Source organism: Antechinus flavipes, chromosome 2 (assembly GCF_016432865.1).
Source record: "Antechinus flavipes isolate AdamAnt ecotype Samford, QLD, Australia chromosome 2, AdamAnt_v2, whole genome shotgun sequence".
Lineage (NCBI taxonomy): Eukaryota > Metazoa > Chordata > Mammalia > Dasyuromorphia > Dasyuridae > Antechinus > Antechinus flavipes.
This window is the reverse complement of record NC_067399.1, coordinates 236,267,987-236,289,563: the sequence shown is the minus strand read 5'-3', so window position 1 is coordinate 236,289,563 and position 21,577 is coordinate 236,267,987. Positions and strand designations below refer to the sequence as shown.

Here is a 21,577-nt window from a genome sequence, read left to right as displayed (position 1 = left end):
GAAAGGGACCCTTTACAAACTTGGACTGGAAGATAGTAGGGGGTGGAGTAGCGAGGTGGCTCAGGGGACAGAGGACGGGTCTGGAATCGGGGAGCATGGAGTTCGCCCCCGGTCTCAGATAGTCCCTAGCTGTAGGATCCTGGGCGAGTCACTTATCCACAGAAGGACATGGCTAACACTCCAGTGTCTTTTACGGTCCCCGGAGTCACAAAGAATCGGACACGACTGAACAACAAGCTAGAGTAGCCCCAACTGGGGCACTAGGTCAAAGACTTCCAGATTTGTCCTTCGGAATTATCTACTGCAGCCCCAGCGCGATTCTAGCAGGGAGGCGCTGCCCAAGGTCGCAAGGTGGCAGCGGCATTCAAAGCCACATCTCCTTTGACTGGAGATCCGGCCGTCATAGCAGTTCTACGACTGGGGAATTATTATTGCTTTTCTCTCTAACGAGGCTGTGGTCAGCCTCGTTGGAAGCCCCCTAAACTGGGACTCCCCTAGAAAGATTGCAGGGAGGGAGTCTGGGGGGCTGACTTAGCATGGGGCAGGGGTGGGGGCGGGAGGAGGGGGTGGAGAGGGCGCCAGATGTGCCTCAGGGCGGCCCCCAGATGTGTCCCTCCTCCCTCCCTCACCCGAACGGGTTGGATTGGCCAGGTTTTCGATCGCGCCCCTAGCTTGCTCTCCATTGGCTAGGACCGCCCCTAGAGAGGACTCTGATTGGCTATGACGCACAGGGGTCCGGGCGAGGCCCAGTCGCGGCGCCGCCGCCGCCGCCGCTTCGGCCCCTCCAGTTCTTTAAGAGACGCGATCGTTCCATGCGGTTCTCTGGCCGGAGCTGCTGAGCCGCTAGAGAGCAGGGGAGGGGTCGCGGCGGTGAGGCCGGGACTGGGGCCATGGCGAGCGGCGGGGGCGGCGGAGAGGAGGGAGGCGGTGAACGCGGGTGTCCAGAGCCCGAAGAGTCTTCGGAGCCGGGACGTGGCCCCGAGGGGGAGGCGGCGGCGGCGGCGGCGGCGGCGGCGGCAGCAGCAGCAGCGGCGGCGGACGGCGGGGGACGGCGCTGGGGAGCGCAGCACGCAGGGGCCCGCGAGCTGGCCCAACTCTACTCTCCAGGTAGGACAGACAGACAGACAGAGTGCCGGGCCCCTTGTACGGCCCAGCGCGTGCATCCCTGCCCCTGTCAGGACCCCCAGACCTAGTCCAGCCCCCCTCCCCCTTCTGCATCCCCATCTCCGGGAAGCGATCCTCCACCCCAGCCTGCCCCTCTCCCGGAGAAGGGACCTAGAACCTTCCCACCGCAGCGTTCGTTCTTGGAGCTTTCAGGGACCGGCTGAAAGACCCTTCTGATTTCTCCCCCACCGTAACCCTTAATTAATCTCAGGGGTGAGAAGACGGGGAGAAAATGATGGATGCCCTGGGCCTTCTCTAATCTGGTGGGACTTACCATTGAATAACTATAGGCCCTTTCCAACCCCGGGACCCCCAGCTCCAAAGAGATTTGGGTGTTTTGGGACTTGCACGAGGAGAATTCAGTACGTTTGTGTAGCCTGGGAGGTGAATGTGGGAGAGACCTTGTTTTTTTCCTTGTTCTCTGGGAGGAAAGGGTTTGTTCCCCTAAAGGCCTGAAGTTCATCCAGCTTTATACCGAGATCTCAACCCTCCCTTCTTTCCCTGTGCCCAATTTAGATAAGGGAGAACCCCCCTTTCCTAACTCCCCACCCATGGGCTGCTCACCCCTTGGGCCTCCCTCTGGCTCCTGGGCTCTTTTTACATCACAGATTCTACCCTTCCAGCAAAGGGCAACAGCAGCATCCCCAGTGCCTCTTCACATGCCTTAACTCATTCTTTAGGTCCTTTTACTTTCCTCCTCAAGGTCTTCCTACCCAGAGGTTTCCAAAGCTTTGCCATCTTTATGTTGAGGACCCTACTTCCCTTCTCCAGGGGACTGCAGCCCTGTGCCCAGAGGAACCTCCATCCTCTCCATTCTTTGGCCTTTGCTCCAGGCCTAACCCTTTTCCTTATTCAAAGCCTCTGGGGTTCTCTGGCCTTCCTCCCAGCAAATCTCAAGTGATGGGATTGTGATACCTAAAAGAGGGGAGAAGGAAGTTGGCAGGGTGCTACTGGCATTTCAAAAGCTAGATGATTGCATTCCTTCCCCTGTAATTAAGGAGGAGGATGGGGCCAGTGCTTTAATAAAGTCATCATGACATTTGGTCAGGTGGCCAAACTCAGTTCCTTCCCTATCATGCCCAAAGCTGAAATTCTCAGAGTTGCTGCTGCTGCAGTGAGACAGTCCTTTGTTTGCAAAATGCCTTGTCATTTTTTTCCCCTCATTGGTCCATCATCCAAATTAATTGGGCACCTATTGTACATCAGAGGTCTGTGCTAGCTATTGTGCAGAAGGAGGCCTGGAGATGGGTTGGTATCACTGACCCAGGGCCCTGGCTCAGTTAATGGCACAGCTCCTCTTATTCAGCTTTGGAGCCCTGAGGCATGTTTGGACTCCCCCAAGTTCATAGGATCACTCAGATAGTGTCCCCCACCTCATTATAGTAGTTGTGACAAAAATGAGTTCTTTGAAAACCGTAAATCTCTAGATAAGCTAAGTTTTTTTCCTCAAGCTCTGTGAGGCAAGGGATGTGTCTTATCTCTTAATGTTCTGCACAATGTTCTGGGCATAATAGTTTCTTAGAATAAATGAATGTTTGAATAAATGAGGTGGGAGCCCCCAGCCTTCTTCTGGGCTGCTTATCACTAACTAACCTTTAGCTTTGAATAGTGGAAAGAACATAGACTTGGAAGTCAAAAGACCCAGGTCCTAGGCCCAGATTTGCTATTATCTAAATGAATGACCTTGAACTAAGTCCTTTGTTCTTTTTGAACCTCAGTTTTCTTTGTTAAAATGAAGAATTTAGACTAGATTCTACCTGTCTGTCAGCAGCTGGTCTAGGATTTTATGATCACTGGGCTGTGACCCTCTGCCACCATTCTCCAGCCTAATCATAATACTTCTTAACTCCTCCCTCTCTCCACCCTAGTGAAATAGCATATATCCCTTTCCGCAGGGCTACACACCAAACTCTGCACTTGGGTCATCTGGTGACTGACCGCTGTTCTCTCCACTTTAAAGCCTACCTGAACTGTGACCTTTTTCCAACCCTCCCAAAGGGAAATGCTAACTTGGCTTTCTTCCCTCACCTAATTTTCTGATTACTGTCTGTGTTTTACTTTGACTACTGACCAAGTACCTGGGCATCTGATTTCACCAAATACAGTCCCTAGCAAAGACCCAACTCATAAAAAAATGGCTCTGTTATGTTTTCACAAATCTCATCACCAGATCTGATGTCCTAGACTCCAAGAATCAAGATAAATTTGGGAGAAAACAGGCTAGGGCAGAGCCAGAATAAGAAATGTGTTAGCACATTTTTGCTCCTGACTTTTGGTCTCTGGTTAGTCTGGTTTCTCTAAATTCTTTTTTAGTAAGATCTCCATCCTCATGACTTTTTTTTTCCTGACCTTGAGATTACTTTGTGATCAAATAGTTGCAGATAATCCTATAGATCAGAGTAGGAGATCAGTTTTGAAATATTTCCCCATTTCCTTTTAGAGCATCTATTTTTGACATGTTTGGGGATAAGGCAAATCTATGACCCAGGAAGTTTAAAGGCCTTTGGAACACTTTGTAGTTTATCTTCCTGACATATACCATTGGAGATGGTGAACAAACTGGATTACTCCTTATCCCCTCTCTGGGCCTCCCTGTCCCCTATAAAATTAAAAGGTTGAACCAGAAGATCTGTCAAGAGTTGTTTAAGCATTTTTTTTGGAGGGGAGCCAGGCAACTGGGGCTAAGTGACTTGTCTAGGAACACACAGATAGTAAGTGTCAGGTGTCTAAGGTAGAACTTCGGTTCGGGTCCTCCTTACTCCAGAGGCAGTGCTCTAACCATTGTGCGACCTAATTATACCCCCAAGTATATTTTGTGATGGTACAGAATGAGCAGGTAGTTGTCCAGGATGATCATGGCTGTGCAGATCTCCTTCTGCACTGCCACCCTATAAGGGCAGGATATTGGCCAGCAGTTGGGTCTCACTTCAACTCTCCAGTTAACATGCTGGGAAAATCAGCTCCCCTGCTACACAGGATGGTGAGGACACCATGATCCCACCATGGGAGTCATGGAATCATGTGTCAGAATTAGAAGAGACTGTTAGTAGAATGTTATTACAGCTTCAGAGATCATCTCTGGGAATCTTGGTCTTAAATGCTCAACTCAGCTATCAGCTCCTACTTAAAGCCTTCCCTAAATCTCTTCTCCAACTCTCTTCCAACTCTTCCCTTTCTGTTAAATATTCACTCCCTCCTCAGTTGTGCAGTTATTTCAGTCTTCTCCCACTCTTCATGACCCCCTTTGGGGTTTTTTGGTCAATGTTACAGGAGTGGGTTCCATTTCCTTTTCCAGCTCATTTTATAAATGAGGAAACTGAGGCAAGCACAGTTAATGATCTTACCCAGCGTTACATAGCTATTCCAATGTTCTATCCACTGTGTCACTTAGTTGCCCATATTATTTGCCTTCTGCTATATTCATTTGAGGTAAGAGACTAATTCATTTTGTTCTGTATGCTCAGCAGCATTGAGGATATATAGCTTTGCACGTAAGCGTGTGGAAGCCCTCTTTTTTAGAGAAGGAAATTCATTCAGTGATATATTAAGATGACACATATATAAGTTAGGTTTTTAGTCAAGGAAAAGGAAGAAGACTAGCTAATTCTAGCTTGACTCCCTTTTTCTTAAGATCCCTAAGAGGTTAGGTCATTTCTGTTATAGAGGTGGAGGGAATCAGTCCTGAGCCTGACCTTTAAACTCAGGCTTCAGTATTAGTCCCAGGACTGCTCTGCTTTTCAATCAGACATTACCTAACCCTTGAGAGAGGCAGGGAGGGAAGTTAGGGGATGATAAGAGTGGTGATTGCTTACTTTATTTTTCTTCTCTAATGAGAGAATTTTCACAGGGGTAGGAGGGCCATCTCTTAATGGCCTACCTGACTGGTGTTTGCTAGGGTAGAGTTTGTTTTGTGCTGTTTGCACAAGTCTAACCCTGGGCCTCCCAGGCACCTGACCTCCCTTCTTCCCTTTAAAGGTTGAAACCTCCTTTGCTGTCAAACCTAGATCTGGAGGAGTTAAGAGAAAGCTTGGCCTCTTCAGGGATGAGAAACCTAGGCTTCACTCACTAGGGAGTGAAGAGCTGGGTTCCCTATTTCACTTTGCTTTCTATCTTCCTGCAGTAGGAAGTTTTCCTATGACTGGACCTGAGGCCACCCCAACCCTCAGTTTCATAGGGATTTGAAACTGGCAGGAAGGAGCTTCCAGAGGAAATATGTTGGTGACTCAGCCAAGTTTCTCCTTAGGACTGGGAGGGTATTTATTTTTTTGTTCAATTACCAGCAGGGTGAGACAAACTGTTGAGACAAAAGTTTCTTGTCCCAAAGTGCTACTTCTTTTGACCACTGCAGGTAGATAAATGCTGGACCAGGTGATCTTGGAGGTTCCTTCCAATCCTGGAATTATGTGAGACTTGCATGTTCTAATAAAAGAGGATTCGTTTAGTGTCAGGAGCTAGATTTAATTCCCAGGTCTGCTAATTACTGCCTGTGTTCTTGAGCAAGTAACCTCACTTCTCTGGAGCTCAGTTTTCTCATCTGTTAAATGAGGGAGTTGTGTTGGATAGTGTCTAAAGTTTCTTCCAGTTCTAAATCAGATGATTTTCTGAATGACAAGTGGGTTGAGGCCAGGAAGGAGAGGGTGTATTTTGATAGAGAAGACATCAGACACAGCTTCCCTTCCTGCCTTGTTATGGTCAAACAGCTACTACTTCTTCCTGCCACCTATCTGGCACAGTATCTGTCTTTGAAACTCAGAGGAGGACTTACAAATAGAAATCACATGTATATATTTCCCCCACATCCTATCCTTTGGTTCCAGATCTCCTTTATTTTGTTACTGTTGTTCTGTTATTAGATTTGAAACTAAGATTTCTAGATGAATAGGAACTAGAAAGGGAAAAGAACAGGTTGGCGGGGCTCAAAGATGCCTTCTAAATGCCAAATGACCCAGACACCCCTTGGGAAATGGTGAAAGTCAAGAGTTGAGGTGGGGGTGGGCAAGTGAGAATTATAAAGCTGCCTCTGTATCCCAGAGGCTATTAGGCCCCCATCTAGCTATTCAGGTCCCTGTACCCTAGTTTCTGGCAGTTCCAATGTTGTCTTTTTTTTTTTTGTCATATAGATCCTGTTGGATTAAGGGAAAGTTGGCCAATAATCAGTCTTCTGTCTCTAGAGTCATAGAATGCCAGGATTGGAAGTGTGAGAGACGTAGAAGACCCTTACCCAAAATACTCAGAGATCACTCAGTAGAAAGCAGAAAGGTTATTTATTAAACCTCCCATCACGAGATAAGAAAGAGAAAGCTCGTGGTAGGAGGGCTCATTCAGATTTAGAACATAGAGCTAAGAGAGGAGACATGACTGTCTAAGTGGTGAGTAACAGCTAGAATTAGAACCCAAGCCTACTGCTTTACCCACAGCTATTCTGTCTGTTCTTAGGCTCTCTCTTTCTTTCTCTCTTTCTGTCTCTCTGTCTCTCTCTCTCTCTGTGTCTCTCTTTTTCTCTGTCTCTCTTCTCTCTCTCTCTTTCTCTCTCTCTCTCTTTCTCTCTCTCTCTCTCTCTCTGTCTCTGTCTTTCTCTGCTCTGTTTCTGCCTTTGCCTTTGTCTCTCTGTCTCCCTTTCTCTTTTCTCTTTCTCCCTCTCTTCCCATTTTATACAGCTCTGCTCCCCACCAAAGAAGAGTCATTCCTTTCTCTTCTGGGCAGAGATGTGGGTGTGAATAGGTAATTGTTCTAGTTGTTGTTCATTTGCGTCTGACTCTATCAACTATACCACATGTTATTGTTCATGACCCTATTTGGGATTTTCTTGGCAAAGATACCAGAGTGTTTTGCCATTTCCTTCTCCAGCTCATTTCACAGTTGAGGAACTTGAGGCAAACAGGGTTAAAAGACTTGCCCAGGGTCACACAGCTTTTCTCAGACTGGGTTTGAACTCAAGAAGATAACTCTTCTTGATTTTAGGTCCATCACTCCATACACTGCACCACTGAGCTGTCCCATTGTTATACAAGAATATAATTTTAGAAAAGTATGATGGGAATTTAGAGGTCATTGAAGCTAAGCACCCATTTTACAATGAAATCGAGGCACAGACAAGGAAAGTAATATATCCAAGGAATATGGGTCAGAATTATGGGTCTCCTGACTGCAGATGAAGCTAATCTTTATTTTCTACCAAAGCCAGATTGGTGGAGAAGACTCCCTCAACAGAAGAGTGGGCACAAGCTTAAGCATAGTCAGATTTCTTTAGGTCGTTTTCCTCCTGGAGCCCGTATTCCATATTATCAACTTGAGTCTTGGCCAGCCTCTTCAGAGTTCCATCGATAAATTGCCTGTCTCCTTCCTTTGTCCACACTGATAAGCTGCCTCCTTCAAATCAAGTCTTTATCGTTCATTGTTTCTGAACTGCCCTCTCAAAAAGCAATATGGTTAGTGAAAATAATATTGGATTTAAAAATCATAAAATCTTATCTCAGCCAGTTACTAGCTGTATGAGGGTTGTAGGGGATGTTCAGAGAAGACTAGCATCTTTGGTATGAAGTCCACCCTCAGTGTTTATCTTTAAACCAACTCTCACCTGTGGCTCCAAGAAGCTGTAGCATGCACAGCAGCTATACCCTAAACTAGGGTTTAGGATGGGCTAAACTAGGTTGAGGATATCTATCTCACCTTTCCCACAGATGAAAATAATTTGTTCCAATGACCATGAAAGGCAACTGAAGCAGGTGTTAGGGAGCAATTAGAGCTTGATAAGACTTAGAAAATTCTATGGTCATATACTGCATCCCAAACTATCATCAGTGGTCCTGACTTCTGTCTTGCCACTGGATTTCGATAATCTGAGTGAGGCTTTCGACTTCCTGCAACTCTGCCTCCCTTAGATCCAATTCACACTCGAGTTAAGACATCATCTCTAATGCATCATTAGGATGAACAGGAATAACAGCTGCATGACCTTGAATCTCACTTTCTTCATCTCTAGAATGAAGAAACAGGACTAGATAATCTTTAAGATCTAAATCTTATCTTTTATTTATCAGAATATTTACTGTTCTAGTTATTCTAAATCTCTGGAATAGCTTCCTGATTTCTGTGTATATTTAGCCGCCTCCTTAAATCACTTCTTATTACTCACTGTTTCTGAGCAGCCTTCTCAGAATTACCACGTCCTTTCATAGTAGAAACTTGATCATTGATGGGAAATAGAAAGGCTAGGGTGGTGATAAAGGTCAAAGAAACTTAGGATGTGGGAAAACTGAGACCCTGATGCTTTGTTGGAGTTGTGAACTGATCCAACATTCTGGAGAGTAATTTGGAACTATGCCCAAAGAACTATGAAAACTGCATAGCCTTTGATCCAGCAATACTATTACTGGTCTGTATCTCAAAGAGATCATAAAGAAAAAAGGACCCACATGATCAAATATATAGCAACTTTTTTTTGTAGGGGCAAAAAATTAGAAATTGAAGGGATGCTCATCAGTCAGGGAATAGTTGAACACATTGTGGTTTATGATTGTAATGGAATAATAGTATTGCTTTATAAGAAATGATGAATAACCAGATTTCAGAAAAACCTGGACAGACTTAAATGAAATGATGCAAAATGAAGTGAGAAGAACCAGTATATTGTACACAGTAACAACAACATTGTAAATTAATCAGCTATAATAGACTTTGCTTTTCTCAGCAATGCCGTGATGCAAGACAATTCCAATAGACTTGGGATATAAAATACCTTCCATATCCAGAGAAAGACTATGGAGTTTGAGTACAGCATACTATTTTTACTTTTTTGTATGTGGTTTCCCCCTTATCTGAATTTTCTTTTACAATATGATGTAGAAATATATTTAATACAATTGTACACATATAACCTATATCAGATTGTTTGCTGTCTTGGGCATTAGAGTTCAGGAAGCAAAACAAATTTGCGGGGAGAGAAGGAAGAAAAGGAAGGAAAATTTGCAACTCATAATCTTAAAAATGTGAATGTTGAAAACAATCTTTACATGTCATTGGGAAAAAAAATGAGTAAAAAAAAAAAAAAAAAGATTCATTAAAATTAACCAAAATGACAAGTGGCAAGAATTGGAGAAACTAAAAGGAAACAGAAGTCTGGAAGGAATGGAAAGAGCTGGGCTCTGGCTAGAACTTTGCCCTGATATTCTTCATGAGCTTTCATAAATATATTTTGGGACTGATGTTTTCTCATTTTACAAATGAGTGAGTGGGACTAGAATGATCACTACTGCCCTGGCAACTCTGGTAGCCTTGCTTTTAAGGCCCTTTCTAGCTCTGGAAAGGCATTTGGTGTGTCTACCCAGGTAGACTAAAACCTGAGCCTAAGCAAGTCATTTCTTCTCCTTCAGCCTCATTGGCTTCATCTGTAAAATAGAAATAATATTTGCCCTTTCTAGCTCCCAAGGTTATTATGAGGACAATGCTTTGGAAATTCTTTAGAAATGTATATTGTTTTTCCTGGATAAGTTCCTTGAGGGCAGAATATATATCTTGTTTGTCCTTGTTTTCCCTCACTGTGCTTTGTACCTGGTAGATAATTAATAAGTGGTCTTTGTTCTTGGGGGTCACCTTATGAAAGGTTTTGAATTTAGAGTTTAGATTGTAGGCAGTGGAGGATAAATTAGAGTGAGGAAGATAGTAGAAAAATGAAAATTTTTCTTCAGAAATGTCAATTTTGTACATCGTAAAAATTTATGTTTGTTGATTTGTTTTGTTATTCTTTAAACATTCATGATTTAGAGTTAGGCTATAGAGTTGGAATAAACCTTAGGGGTCATCTGGTCCAGGGGTCTTACCATAAGGATCATGAATTTGTTTTTAAAATTTTGAGGATTGTATTTCAATAATCCTGTGTGTTTATTCTGTGCATTTAAAAACAATTCTGAGAAGAGTTTCATTAAAAAAAAAACTTTGGTAGGAGTCAATGACACACAAAAAGTTAACAATATCTGGTCTGATCCATACTCCTTTTAATATGCTGTTTTTATTTTCAGTTAAATGTTTTGTTGATGACTTTTTAATATTACTGTCTACTTCCTGATGATCCTCTCCCTCTGCACCCCCTATCTTCTCAACACACATATACAACTCGATAAAATTCTACCAAGTAAAGAGAAAGTTCAGGAAGCAAAACAAATCCACACATTAACCATGTCTGATAGCATGAGCTTCATCCCACACTTCTGCTCTTCTACCTTTTCTCTGAAAGGAGAGAAGCATGCAATTGCATCAGACCTCTGAAGTCATTAGTCATAGGCAGTGGTGTGTGACAGTTCCCATTTCTTTCATGTTTCCCTTGACATTGTGTGGGTCATTGTGAAAATTATTCCACTGGTTTTGCTTACTTTCTTGTGCTTTAGTTCATACTAGTTTTCTCTGAATCCTTCACATTTGTCATTTCTTACAATCATATATTCTGCTATTATCATATGCCACAATTTGGACAGCTGCACTCCCTCCCTAATCAAAGGGTAACCATTCTGCTTCCAGTTGCTTACTACCACAAAAAGTGCAGATGGGACTTTTCTATTTTAGTCTTGAGGTATATATCTTGAAGTGGTTTCCTTATATCAAAGAGTAAATACTTTTTACTTATTCTTCTAGTGTTCAAACCCCTCATTGAATAAAAGAGGAATAGAAGGAAAGTGACTAGAGTCTCTTGGGTAGTAGCCAGTATTTAAACCTTTTTAGGAAGACATGTCTGAAAGTATTGTTTCAGGGAGATCTATTAGGCATTCATCAAAGTGGTACATACAGTTATGGGGTGATGAGGGCCTAGACAAAGATGCAGGTAGTGGGGCAGATGAGAAGGAACCAGTAGAGTGACATTAAAGGAAACAGGAGGAGGAGAAAAAATTCCAATTCAGTTTTTAGTTCAATAGACACCTATTGCATGCAAGGAGAACTGGAGAATTATGTTACAATTGACAGAAAAGGTCCAGAAGGAGAGCTCTTTTTTTTTTCTTTCCTGAGACAGTTGGGGTAAAGGGACTTGCCCAGGGTCTCACAATTAGGAAGCGATAAGTGTCTGAGGCCATATTTGAACTCAGGTTTTCCTGATTTCAGGGTTGGTGCTCTATCTACTGTACTAACTAGCTGCCCCAAGGAGAGCTCTTTTTAGGAGCCTGTGCATGAGTTCATGGTCCTGGTGGGATGGCAAGGCAGAGATATCCAGTAGTCATTTGGACATAGAATAATAGAAGTCAAAACAGCAGTTAGTTCTGTGGATGTAGATCAAGAGATACTGCTGTAAATGGCAATAGTTAGTGAGATTGAAAGAGGAAGACAAAGCAAAAATAAAAGGGCCAAGAACTGCATCTTGGGAGCTGTCTGCATTTATTCCGAGAGGTAACAGAACAGGCCAGAAAGGAGGAGAACCAAAAGGATGTTCTATCATTCAATTCAGGAGAAGGGATGGTCTGTACATGTAACCTGAGAAAAATGCTTTTGGATATGATCAATAGCACCTGTTTTCTAGAGAGAAACTATTTTCAGAAAGGTGGAGTTCATAAGAACTTAGGATTTACATCTGGAAGGACCTTAGAGGTATTTAGACCATGCACTTATTTTCCATTTGGAGAAAGTAAAGCTCAAAATAAAGATAATGATTTACCCACAGTCATATGAGTAATACATAGCAGAGGCAGGATTTACATCCAGGAACTCTGACTCCAAATTCAGTGCTCTTTTTACTTTACACCGATGCCTCTTGGAAGTCAGAGTGTAAAGAGTTAAGGTATAAAGTGAGAAAGTAGAAGCAGTTAAGAGTATGGACTTCTTTTTAGAAGCTTCATGGCTGGACTGTCCAGCATCTTTTACATTGAGAAGAAATAATGATCATAACAACTCCTTAACACTTTAAAATTTATTTTAAAAAATTCTTTATCACAGCCTTCTCCTGTAAGGAATACTTATTAGTAACTCTACTTTTCAAATGCAGAAACTGAGACTCAGAAAATGATTTGCCCGAGGGAGGTTACACAGTTGGCAAATGTCAGAGCCAGGTTTCAAAGCAGGGCCTGCTAACCAAGTCCACTATTCCTTTTTTTTCCACTGGGGCAGGGTAGGAAGGGCAGTGATTTCTGTCTCCATCTGACCTCTCCATGGGAACACCCAGTTCTGTTCCAGCCTCCAGAAGCTACAGTGCACCCTGCCCAGCTCCTAGCAGACAAAGCCTGCCAAAAGTCCTCCCTCAGACATAGGGGATAACCCAAAACTTTGAGGGGGAGAGAGTGCTGGCTGAGCTCCCACCATCAGTCATCCCCAGTTCAGGTCTGTGTCCCTAACGGGAATGAGCTTCAACCTGCTTCAACAGCCTCTCTCCTCTGTGCCCCCCACAGGCAAGCGGCTCCAAGAATGGTGCTGCGTGATCCTCTGCTTCTCCCTCATCGCCTTCAATCTGTGCCATCTCCTGCGGCTTGCCAGCCTGGAGCACACACACCTGGTGCTGCTGGGAATATGTGAGTGTATGAAGAAATCAGGATTTTTTGTGATCTGAACAGGGGAAGAGGGAAGGGAATGTATTTTTTGTGCCTTCAATCTGTGTGCAATGTTTACCTATAAAACTGTATAATGAATCATGTGACACTAAACCCTGGGAAAGGTGGCCAGGGGAAGGAATAGAGAAGCATATTCATGGAAAGGTCAGGGTGATGTGGTAAAAAGAACATTGGATTTGTCATGGATCCTGGCAGTGACCTTTCTCCCTGTTACTGTGTGACCCTGGACAAATCGGTCTACATCTTTGGACCTTCTCTTTTAGAGAGAAAGAGATCATCCTCATTGAACTCTAAGGATTCTTCTTGCTATACTGATGATTTATGTAACATGGTCTGCAAAGTACTTTTCCTCAATTGTGTAATGTCATCAAGTAATGTAGGCCATAACAGGAACCAAGAATCTAAGATCGTTTTCTAGATAAGATAGATTAAGAAAAACTGTTCTGAGTAACTTCTTCCCTCTAGCTATTTGATTAATGTTAATCTCAGATTATTTCTGACTTTAGACTCTTTTCCTTTATAAATCAAGATCTTCTTTTTCAATTTAAGATGTCTCAGCTGTGGGTGAGGGAAAGAGGGAAAGATTCTAGTGGTTTGGATTGTCTAATATCCTGCCCCTAGAGAGTAGCCAGCCTAGAATTCGGGTCTGGGAGTCTAAGAATGAGGGAGGTAGTCAAGTTGCTAGTTTTAATATGTATTTATTGCTTGGAAAAGGGGTGTCAGTATGGTATAGAGGAATGAGCACTGGCTTCAGAGTCTAGTCTTAAATTTCTGCCACTTTGCAACTTCAAATAATTCACTTTAATTCAGTGCCCTCGAAGGTTCCTAATAGCTTTCGATCCTGTGAGCATTCCTTTGGGAAGGTATATCTTGCAGCAGGGTATAAAGCAAAACAGAGTGAAAAGGACCATTGAAAGGCTTTTGCATTTGTCTGCGTATGTGGTATGAAGGCCCAGACAAGAGTTGTGATAGTGGGTTGAAAAGGAAGTAAGAAATGTAGGGTCATTATAGAAGAATTTACAGGACTTGGTAGGGGCTCATGGAAGTCAGAAACCAATATGGCATAGTAAAGGAATTGGGAAAGAGGGAAGCTTTTAATCAAATCCTGCTTTTTTTTTTCTTTTCCCCATTAATTTGGTGTCTTTGGATTAGTCACTTTTTTCTCAGTTTCAATCTGAGAAATTGGGCTAGCTGAATTCAAAGATCTTTATAGAGTTCTGAGATTTTCTGTTTCTATACGCTTCTTCCCCAATGGGGAAAGGACAGGGACTCACTGGCTAACTGCCCAACCCGCAGCCTCCCAGGCATTCACTTCCTCCCATCTCCCATGGACACTATGCTGGACCTTTAATGCATCCTTTTTACTACTCTGGGGCTTACTGTCTTTAGGCCTTTATATTAAACCACTTCCTGCCTCCCTCTTTTTGAAGGACATGATAGGACTGCTGGTCCTAGCTCTATTAAACCGAATAGTCGACTTAGGTGCTGTATTGGAATAGACTAGATGAGAATGAGATGTTTGGTGTGGGGCTGGGAGAAGATTGTGTTTTCTCTTTAACTCCAAATTGGTCTACTTGAGTTTTATGACCTGGGGACTTAGATAACTAGATCAGGGTTCTGTCTCTCTTGTTCTGTAGTCCCTGTAGAATAGAAATTGTGGTTGTCAGAGTACTGCAAAAAGACTTCTCTCATTCTGATAACCCACTTGGGTAGCAGCTTACAGGCAGGAATTTCCAACCTGAGTTTAGGATGCTGGCTCAGCATAGTTTAATGGAACAGAATGTTGAATTTAGAAGACCAATCCTGGTCCTGCAAGCCATTTAATTGTGGGGGGCCTCAGTATCCTTCTCTGTCGATGAGGGGATTCTCCTAGATTCCTTCTAACATCTATTATTTTTTAAATCAAATTAAATTATATCATTTTGGAGAACAATCTGAAACTATATTCAAAGAACTATAAAATTGTGCAATCGATCTGACACAGAAATATCATTACTAGACTGTATCCTAAAGAGATTAAAGAAAAAGGAAAAGAACTTCTATTGAGAACAATGATTATTAATAACTAGTACCTTGGGGAGATTCAGAGGTCTCCCCTTTTTCTAAACTCATTTTTAAAAGTTCATTTTTCTTGAAGGAAATTATTGATAATGAAATTGCATTGGTCAGACCCCAATATTCATAATATTAAAAAGAATTTAATCTAGAGTAGGGAAGCCCATTGTCTAGATAACCCTAGACTGCCAGTAGTCTGAATCTTAATCTGTGTGTAGTTTGCTTTGTTTTTTCTTTTATATCTTTTCTTTACATTTAACATTTATTTTTTAAAATTTATTTCTAAATTCTCTCCCTCTCTCTTGCCCCTTCGGTCCCACCCATTGAGATGGCAAGCAATATGATATAAGTTACACCTGGGAAATCATGCAAAATGTATTTCCATATTAGCCATGTTACAAAAAGTAATAATAAAAGGCAAGAAACATAAAGTTTTTTTAAAAGTATGTTTCAGTCTATATTCAAGAATTCGTTAGTTTCTGGTAGATAGCATTTTTCATCATGGGGCCTTTGGAATTATCTTGGATCATTGTCTTGATCACAGTAGCCAAGTCACGTAATTGATGATTGTTACAATATTGCTGTTACCATATACAATGTTCTCCTCACTTCAGTTCACCTCACTTTTCTTTAGTTCACTTAAATCTTATTAGGTTTTTCTGTCACTATCCCCTTCACCATTTTTTATGGCACAATAGTAATCTATCACAATTATATCTCCAATTGATGGGTGATCCTTCAATTTCCTGTTCTTTTGCCACTATAAATATTTTTATACTAACTGACTTTTTAAAAGGTTCAAGAGACATAGTGTCAAGGTATTTTTTAACCATTAATTTTCATTATTAACTATTAATAAGGCCAGAGAGTTATTAATAAAAGGATGGTCATTTGCCTGTCTCTCATAGATCAAAGATAGTCTTAGTGATAGTTTCACAGCTTATATGTCCTTTGAAACAATCGGTGGTCAATGAGGGATGAAAATGACCCTTGCTCAGAGAAATTATCTGTGTTCAGACTACTCCCAAAGTCTGGGGTTATCTAGACAAAATGATCTGTCTATAGAAAACAATGGATTTCCCTACTCTAGATTAAATTCCTTGTAATGTTGAGTGCACCATTGCAATCTCATTTTTAATAATTTCCTTCAAAAAAAATGAACTTTTAAAAATGAGGAGTTTAGAAAAAGGGGAGGCTTCCCCCCAAGATATTAATTATTAATAATCATTTTTCTCAATATCAGTTCTTTTCCTTTTTCTTTGATCTCTTCAGGATATAGCCTAATAGTGATATTTCTGCTTCAGATTGAGTGGCACAATTGTATAGCCCTTTCAGATTGTTCTCCAAAATGGTATATTGGCTTGGTTTTGTATATATTTGTTTGCATGATGTCTCTCAGTTTAGATTATAAGCTTCCAGAGGATAACGACTGTCTTTTGCTTCTTTTAATACCCCCAAGTGCTTAGCATAATGTTTCCTATAATAATAGGTACTTAATACATATTTATTGAATTGAATCTATTTTAACTCTTACTTTTATGATCCTGTGACCATCCATCCTGTCTCTGACCATTGTGGACTTGTATGCATTAAAGATTTTAAAGAAGCACCTGGGGATGAAGAAAGGTCCCTCTAGTTCCAAACTCCTCTGCAGATGGCCTAGAGCTGTCTCAGCTGACTATAACGTTGACAATAGAGAGTGGGCAATGAGAACACCCACAGCTGCCTCACACAGTTACCTGGAGGTTTCTGGATTCTTGTTCCTGATCTGATTATTAAAGGCTTATCTTTGCAGGGGAGAAGTCAGAGGCTGGGTACATGTCCCTCAGGGTAGCTTTCTGATGTCTGCCTGCCAGCTACTAGCAGCCCTGGTACTTAGGTCTTTTGAGAAAGCATGAACAACACCATCATGGTTTAGTTGTAAAAAATAAAAAGTAAAACTCCCAAAACTAGTTTTAGAGTCAGAATCCCCATTCAAGTCACAGCCCAGACACTTAATAGCTATGTGACCCAAAGCACACACTTCACTTCTACTTAGTGTTCTGATCTATATTTGTACCTCTTGCCTCATGAGGGCTCTGTGTTTGTGTGTGTTTGTGTAGTGGCATCTTGGTACAGTGGAGAATGTGCCCCAATTGGTATCAGAAGGTCTGTAGTTGAACCCCAGCTATTCACTGCCTTTGTATCCTTGGACAAATCTTCCTCTGTAAAATGAGAGTGGCCTCTAAGATCCCCTCCAACCCTACGTTTATGATCCTACATAAATGTGGATTATTGTTGTTCATGTTATTGAGGTTGAACTGTTTTCATGGGAGCCCTCTGGAGAGGTTTTTCCCAGTAACCCAAAAAATTCTTCACCCCAACCTTTAGCTGTTCTAAGCAAAGTTCTGAGGTTATCAAATCCAACAGTGGCAGAACTGGAAAAGTCTTTAGATAAAGCTCATCTGACTCATTTCCTTCATTGATCAGAGAGAGAAACTGAGACCCAGGACAATGGTCTTCTGATTATAAGCCTAGCAATTTTTTTTTCCTCTTTAGTATGATGAGGAGGTATTGGATTCAGGTAGATCTTGGCAGTCCTGGTAATATTTAAACCTCTTGGCCTGAAATTCTGGAGTCACCTATTTGCTCCTTTTCAAAGGGTCCACAGCTTCATTGATCAGAAGGTACCCATAAAGGCAGTTATGGAGCAGTTGTTGCTACCAAGCCCTCCTTTCTTCCTCTCTCTCCCCCAATGTGGCCATTGAGCTCTGCCCTTCTCGATCCCATTAAAGAGATTCTTGTTAACCTAAGCCGATACCACATAATCGGACTAATTTAAGCTGCTGGGGCCTATGCCTGGGCTTTAGGAAGGAGGGTAATGGAAGGGGGAGGGTGGGAGAAGGAAAGACCCATGTCCTTTGGAAGTTTAACCTTTTCAGGGTTCATGACTACTCTATTTCAATCCATCCCTGGTTGACTTTATGGTCTGTTTTTAAGTGGCCTATCATCATTCCAGGCTGTGTTGACACAGAATCTCAGGGCAGCTATTCTAATTGATTAGGGCTTATTCAAACAATATTATCAGTGAATTGCCAAGCCTTATCTGAGTAGCTACCAGGATTAGCTGGATGTGGGGGAAGGGCAAGTAGAGGGAGGCAAATGTCTGCGCTCTCCAGAGAAGAGTCACAGGGTCTGTCCTTTCTGCCCCAATAATAAGTATATCACACTCTGGAACTAGGTGCCTTTCAGAGTCTGGGCGCTCTGCCAAGCAGAGGTGCCATACTGAAGCCTCCTCTGAAGCTAAGGAATGCTGATGATCTTGATGTGAGATTAAGGACCTCACTCAGTGTTGTTGGGTAGAGGGCCCACAGGACCCTGCCCCAGAGGATGATGGTTGAAGTGGGCAGGGACCTTTAAGGCCAAATGATCTACCTCTTCCCCTTAGAGACTCAAAGACTCATTTTCTAGGGTACTTTTTCTTGGGACCCAGATGGGGGAGTTCTAAGTTTTTAAAAGTGTAAAAAAATCTTTGTCATTGATGAGGATATCTCTAGTTCTGAGTACTCCCATTACTTTGGAGCTTTCAGATTTACAGTGCATATTCTTCCCAACAGACTGATGAAGGAGAGGGTATAGAGGTTTTTTATCTCCATTTTACAGAAAGGGATGAATGAATGAAGCCCCAAAAGTTTGTTATTTACCTAAGGTCACACAGCTAGTAAGTAGTGGGCCAGAGTTCAAACCCAGGTCTGTTATTGCTAGTCCAGGGCCCTTTCAACTGTACAAAGATTGTCTCTAAATGCCTCTTTCCCTTTCCCAAGTCTGCCCCTTCCACTTCTATCTAATCACATTTCTATATGGCTTTCAAATTTACAAAGCACTTCCCCCACAACAACCCTGTGAGATAGGTATCATAAATGTCATTGTGCCCATTTACAAAAGGTAGAGAAGTTAAAGCCCAGAGTAGAATTGATTTATCTGAGATTATCTGGCTGGTAAGTGGTAGGGCCAGAACTTCAAGTAGTCCCTGAGTTACCAGGACTTTTGTACTTTCTCCTGGCCTCTAACATTGCTTTTCTTGGGGCAGGAAGAGTCACATCTCTCCACAAGCAGCAGATATTCATTTTCTATTCTACAGAGTATCCAGCCACCTGTACAAGCTGTAGATGAAATGGCAGGGTTCTAGATGGTGCTCTGTGTGTGTGTGTGTGTGTGTGTGTGTGTGTGTGTCTCTAATTCGGGTACTGGCCCTGCAACTAGACCTGTGTGACGTCAGTCAAGTCTTTTCCTTGTTCTGAAGCTGTTTCCTCATTTGTAAAGTGAAGAGGTATTGGACCAGATTAGCTGTAGATGGGTAATGGAACTAGATTAATTTGGAGCACAAGCCCTTGCCACTAGAAAATTCCATCTCCAATCTTTCTCTGCCCAGTCAGTCATTGCTGGAAAAGAGAGGCTTGAGCTGCTGAAGGTGACACTCTAAGTGACAGAGCTGAACCCACTGGCTTCTAGTCCAGGGTTGTTTTTTGTTCTCTGCCACAGAGTTTTGAAAGTATTCAGCAGCTTGTAGCCTCATTAGTCTGCCTTTCCCAATTGCTCCCCCTCCAACACACAGACATATAGCTGCTCTCTGAAGTCCCTAAATTGTTTTGATTACACAGTATAGCTTTGTATTACAAAGTTAGGGAATCGGGGAAGCAATATGTAAAGTATGTAGAGTGGTATAACCTGAACTGAGTGGAGATTAACCATTGTGTCCCTAGGGGTCTGATGGGGAAATTGGCCATGGGTAGCAACAGGTTCTACCTGGGTCTGGGTGAATCCCATGGTACCTGGCTCCCTCTCCTTCTTGCAGCCTCCTGCCTCTTTTGAGTGGGTAAGAAGAAAGGGTCCCCTCTCTAAGACACAAAAGAGAAAGTCCTTTCTGAATTGGAATGTTCCAAGAGGCCCTGAGATGCTCATTAATGAGTATGATTTAAATAGTCAGATAATGAAAGTTTTACACTGGGCAGCCTTCTGCAGAAGCAAGGCCTGGCCCCTGGCCATCTCCCAGAGGGCTTGGCACAGGGAGAGGCCTATTTGGTGAGTCCGCCCTGCCTTGGCCATTCTCCCAGCTTTGGGCCAGAGTCCTGCAGAACCATCACCAGTTTGTCTACCTGTATTGAAGGGACAGTTCCAGGCCTAGTAAGATTTAAGTTAGTCTGTCCCAACTAGGTCAGAAGTGCTTTCCAATGCTTATAAATTACAGCATTGAAAGTCATGTGGTGTCTTCCCTCATCTTATAGAGGATGAATCCAAGATCCAGAGATATGTTACCCAAGATAACACTACAAGTTAGCGTTAGTGTCAGAGCCAGAACTAAGACAAAAACAAAAATAAAACCAAAAACCGCATACTCTTTGACTCTAGCAGTCAGGAAAGGCTAATGAACCAGTACATCTTTATACTACCTGCATGTCTAGCGTTGTCCTGGGTACCATGGAGGGAACACAGAAGAGAAAATATCATTGCTGTCTTGAAGCTCACAGTTCAGATAGAAGGAAAGATTTATGCTTTCACCTACATCTATATTATTTTTTAGAACTTAATGATGAATGAGAGTAGTGAAAAACAAAATGAAACACTCTGGCTTGGTGGTCTAGAGACCTTAGTTTGAATCCCAGCTGTACGTGCAAATAGCTCTGTGATTCTGAGCCCATCAATTCCCCTCAGAGTCTGTTTTTGTCTCTGCTTGTGAATGGACAGTGGCACCCAGGACTAAGAATCCCAAGATCAGGGTTTCTGTAGTAGCTCTGTCATTATTGTATATGACTCTGAGCAAGCCACTTTCTTTTTTCTGAGCATGAATTCGTCACTGAATAAGTGACAACTGGGAGAGGTAGGTGTACTTTCAAATCTACTAGGCAGCCTTAGGGCAGAAGCCCTTGAGAACATTGACTTTGAGAATTGGAAGGCTTCTTAGAGATCCTGTAAGCCAATCCCATTGTTTCACAAGAGAAATGGATTGCCCAAAGTCACCCAGAATTAGTGGAAGAGTTGAGATCCAACATTTCCTGTCTTTCAGCCTCTGGTCCTTGGTCTCCCCACCCCACCCCAACCCTTAAACAGGTGCTCTGTAGGAGGTTGCTGGATAGGCTGGAAAGGCCACACCTTAGGGATCAGAGAAGAGCCATTGGACCTCAGATGTCCAGTCTTCAGTTGGTTGTAGCTGTTTGCATTGATTGCATTCTATTTACGGCCCCCAGTTGGGGACAAAGAAAGGCCTGTCTGCCTATCCTCCCTTCCCCCATTAAAGGGACTATGGATATTTTGTAGCTAGAAACTAGCTTTTTTTTCCTCTTTCCTTCTAATTTTTTTCTTCTTCTAATTTTTTTTTCTTTCCTTCTTTTCCTTCTTCCTTCCTTTCTCTTCCTTTCTTTGTGTGTGAAGATATTTCTTCACAAGGCACACTCCTAGATCAAAAAATTGAGAATAAAAATAATAATAAAATAATTAACATTTATATATAAACACTTAAACATTTTCAGAAAGCTTTGCTAATAATAGTTGATCTTTAACAACAACCTTGTGTAATAGATGATATTATTGGCCCCATTTTACGGATGAGATAATTGAGGCAGTTATTGGTTAAGTCACTTGACTAGCTATGTAGCCAGCAGTTATTCTGTATGTTTATCTCAATTAATGCAAATATAGAAGGGTCACACTTCTGCAACTTAGACTTTACCCTTTGGTCCCATTTGTTCCTTAAGTGTGAGCAAAGTCTTCTGTGAGGTATGTGAATATGTATGTGTATAAGGAGGCTGTGTTCCTGGCTTGGGGGGAGGGTGTGGATATTTCTGTAACAACTATCCTTG

At 42.4% G+C, this 21,577-nt stretch overlaps 1 protein-coding gene across 2 annotated transcripts in view; it reads left to right on the top strand.

Annotated features, from left to right (window-relative positions):
• The first annotated feature begins 875 nt into the window (after positions 1–875).
• PEDS1 (plasmanylethanolamine desaturase 1) overlaps positions 876–21,577 on the top strand; it is a 35,327-nt gene continuing 14,625 nt past the window's right edge. Inside the window, exons 1-2 of one of the 2 annotated variants that reach the window (XM_051976574.1) lie at positions 876–1,107; positions 12,528–12,647. In XM_051976574.1, coding sequence (XP_051832534.1) covers positions 891–1,107; positions 12,528–12,647 — 337 coding nt within the window. In that variant the 5' untranslated portion in view covers positions 876–890. The remainder of the gene's footprint in view (positions 1,108–12,527; positions 12,648–21,577) is intronic. The other variant, XM_051976575.1, reaches the window with a different exon arrangement.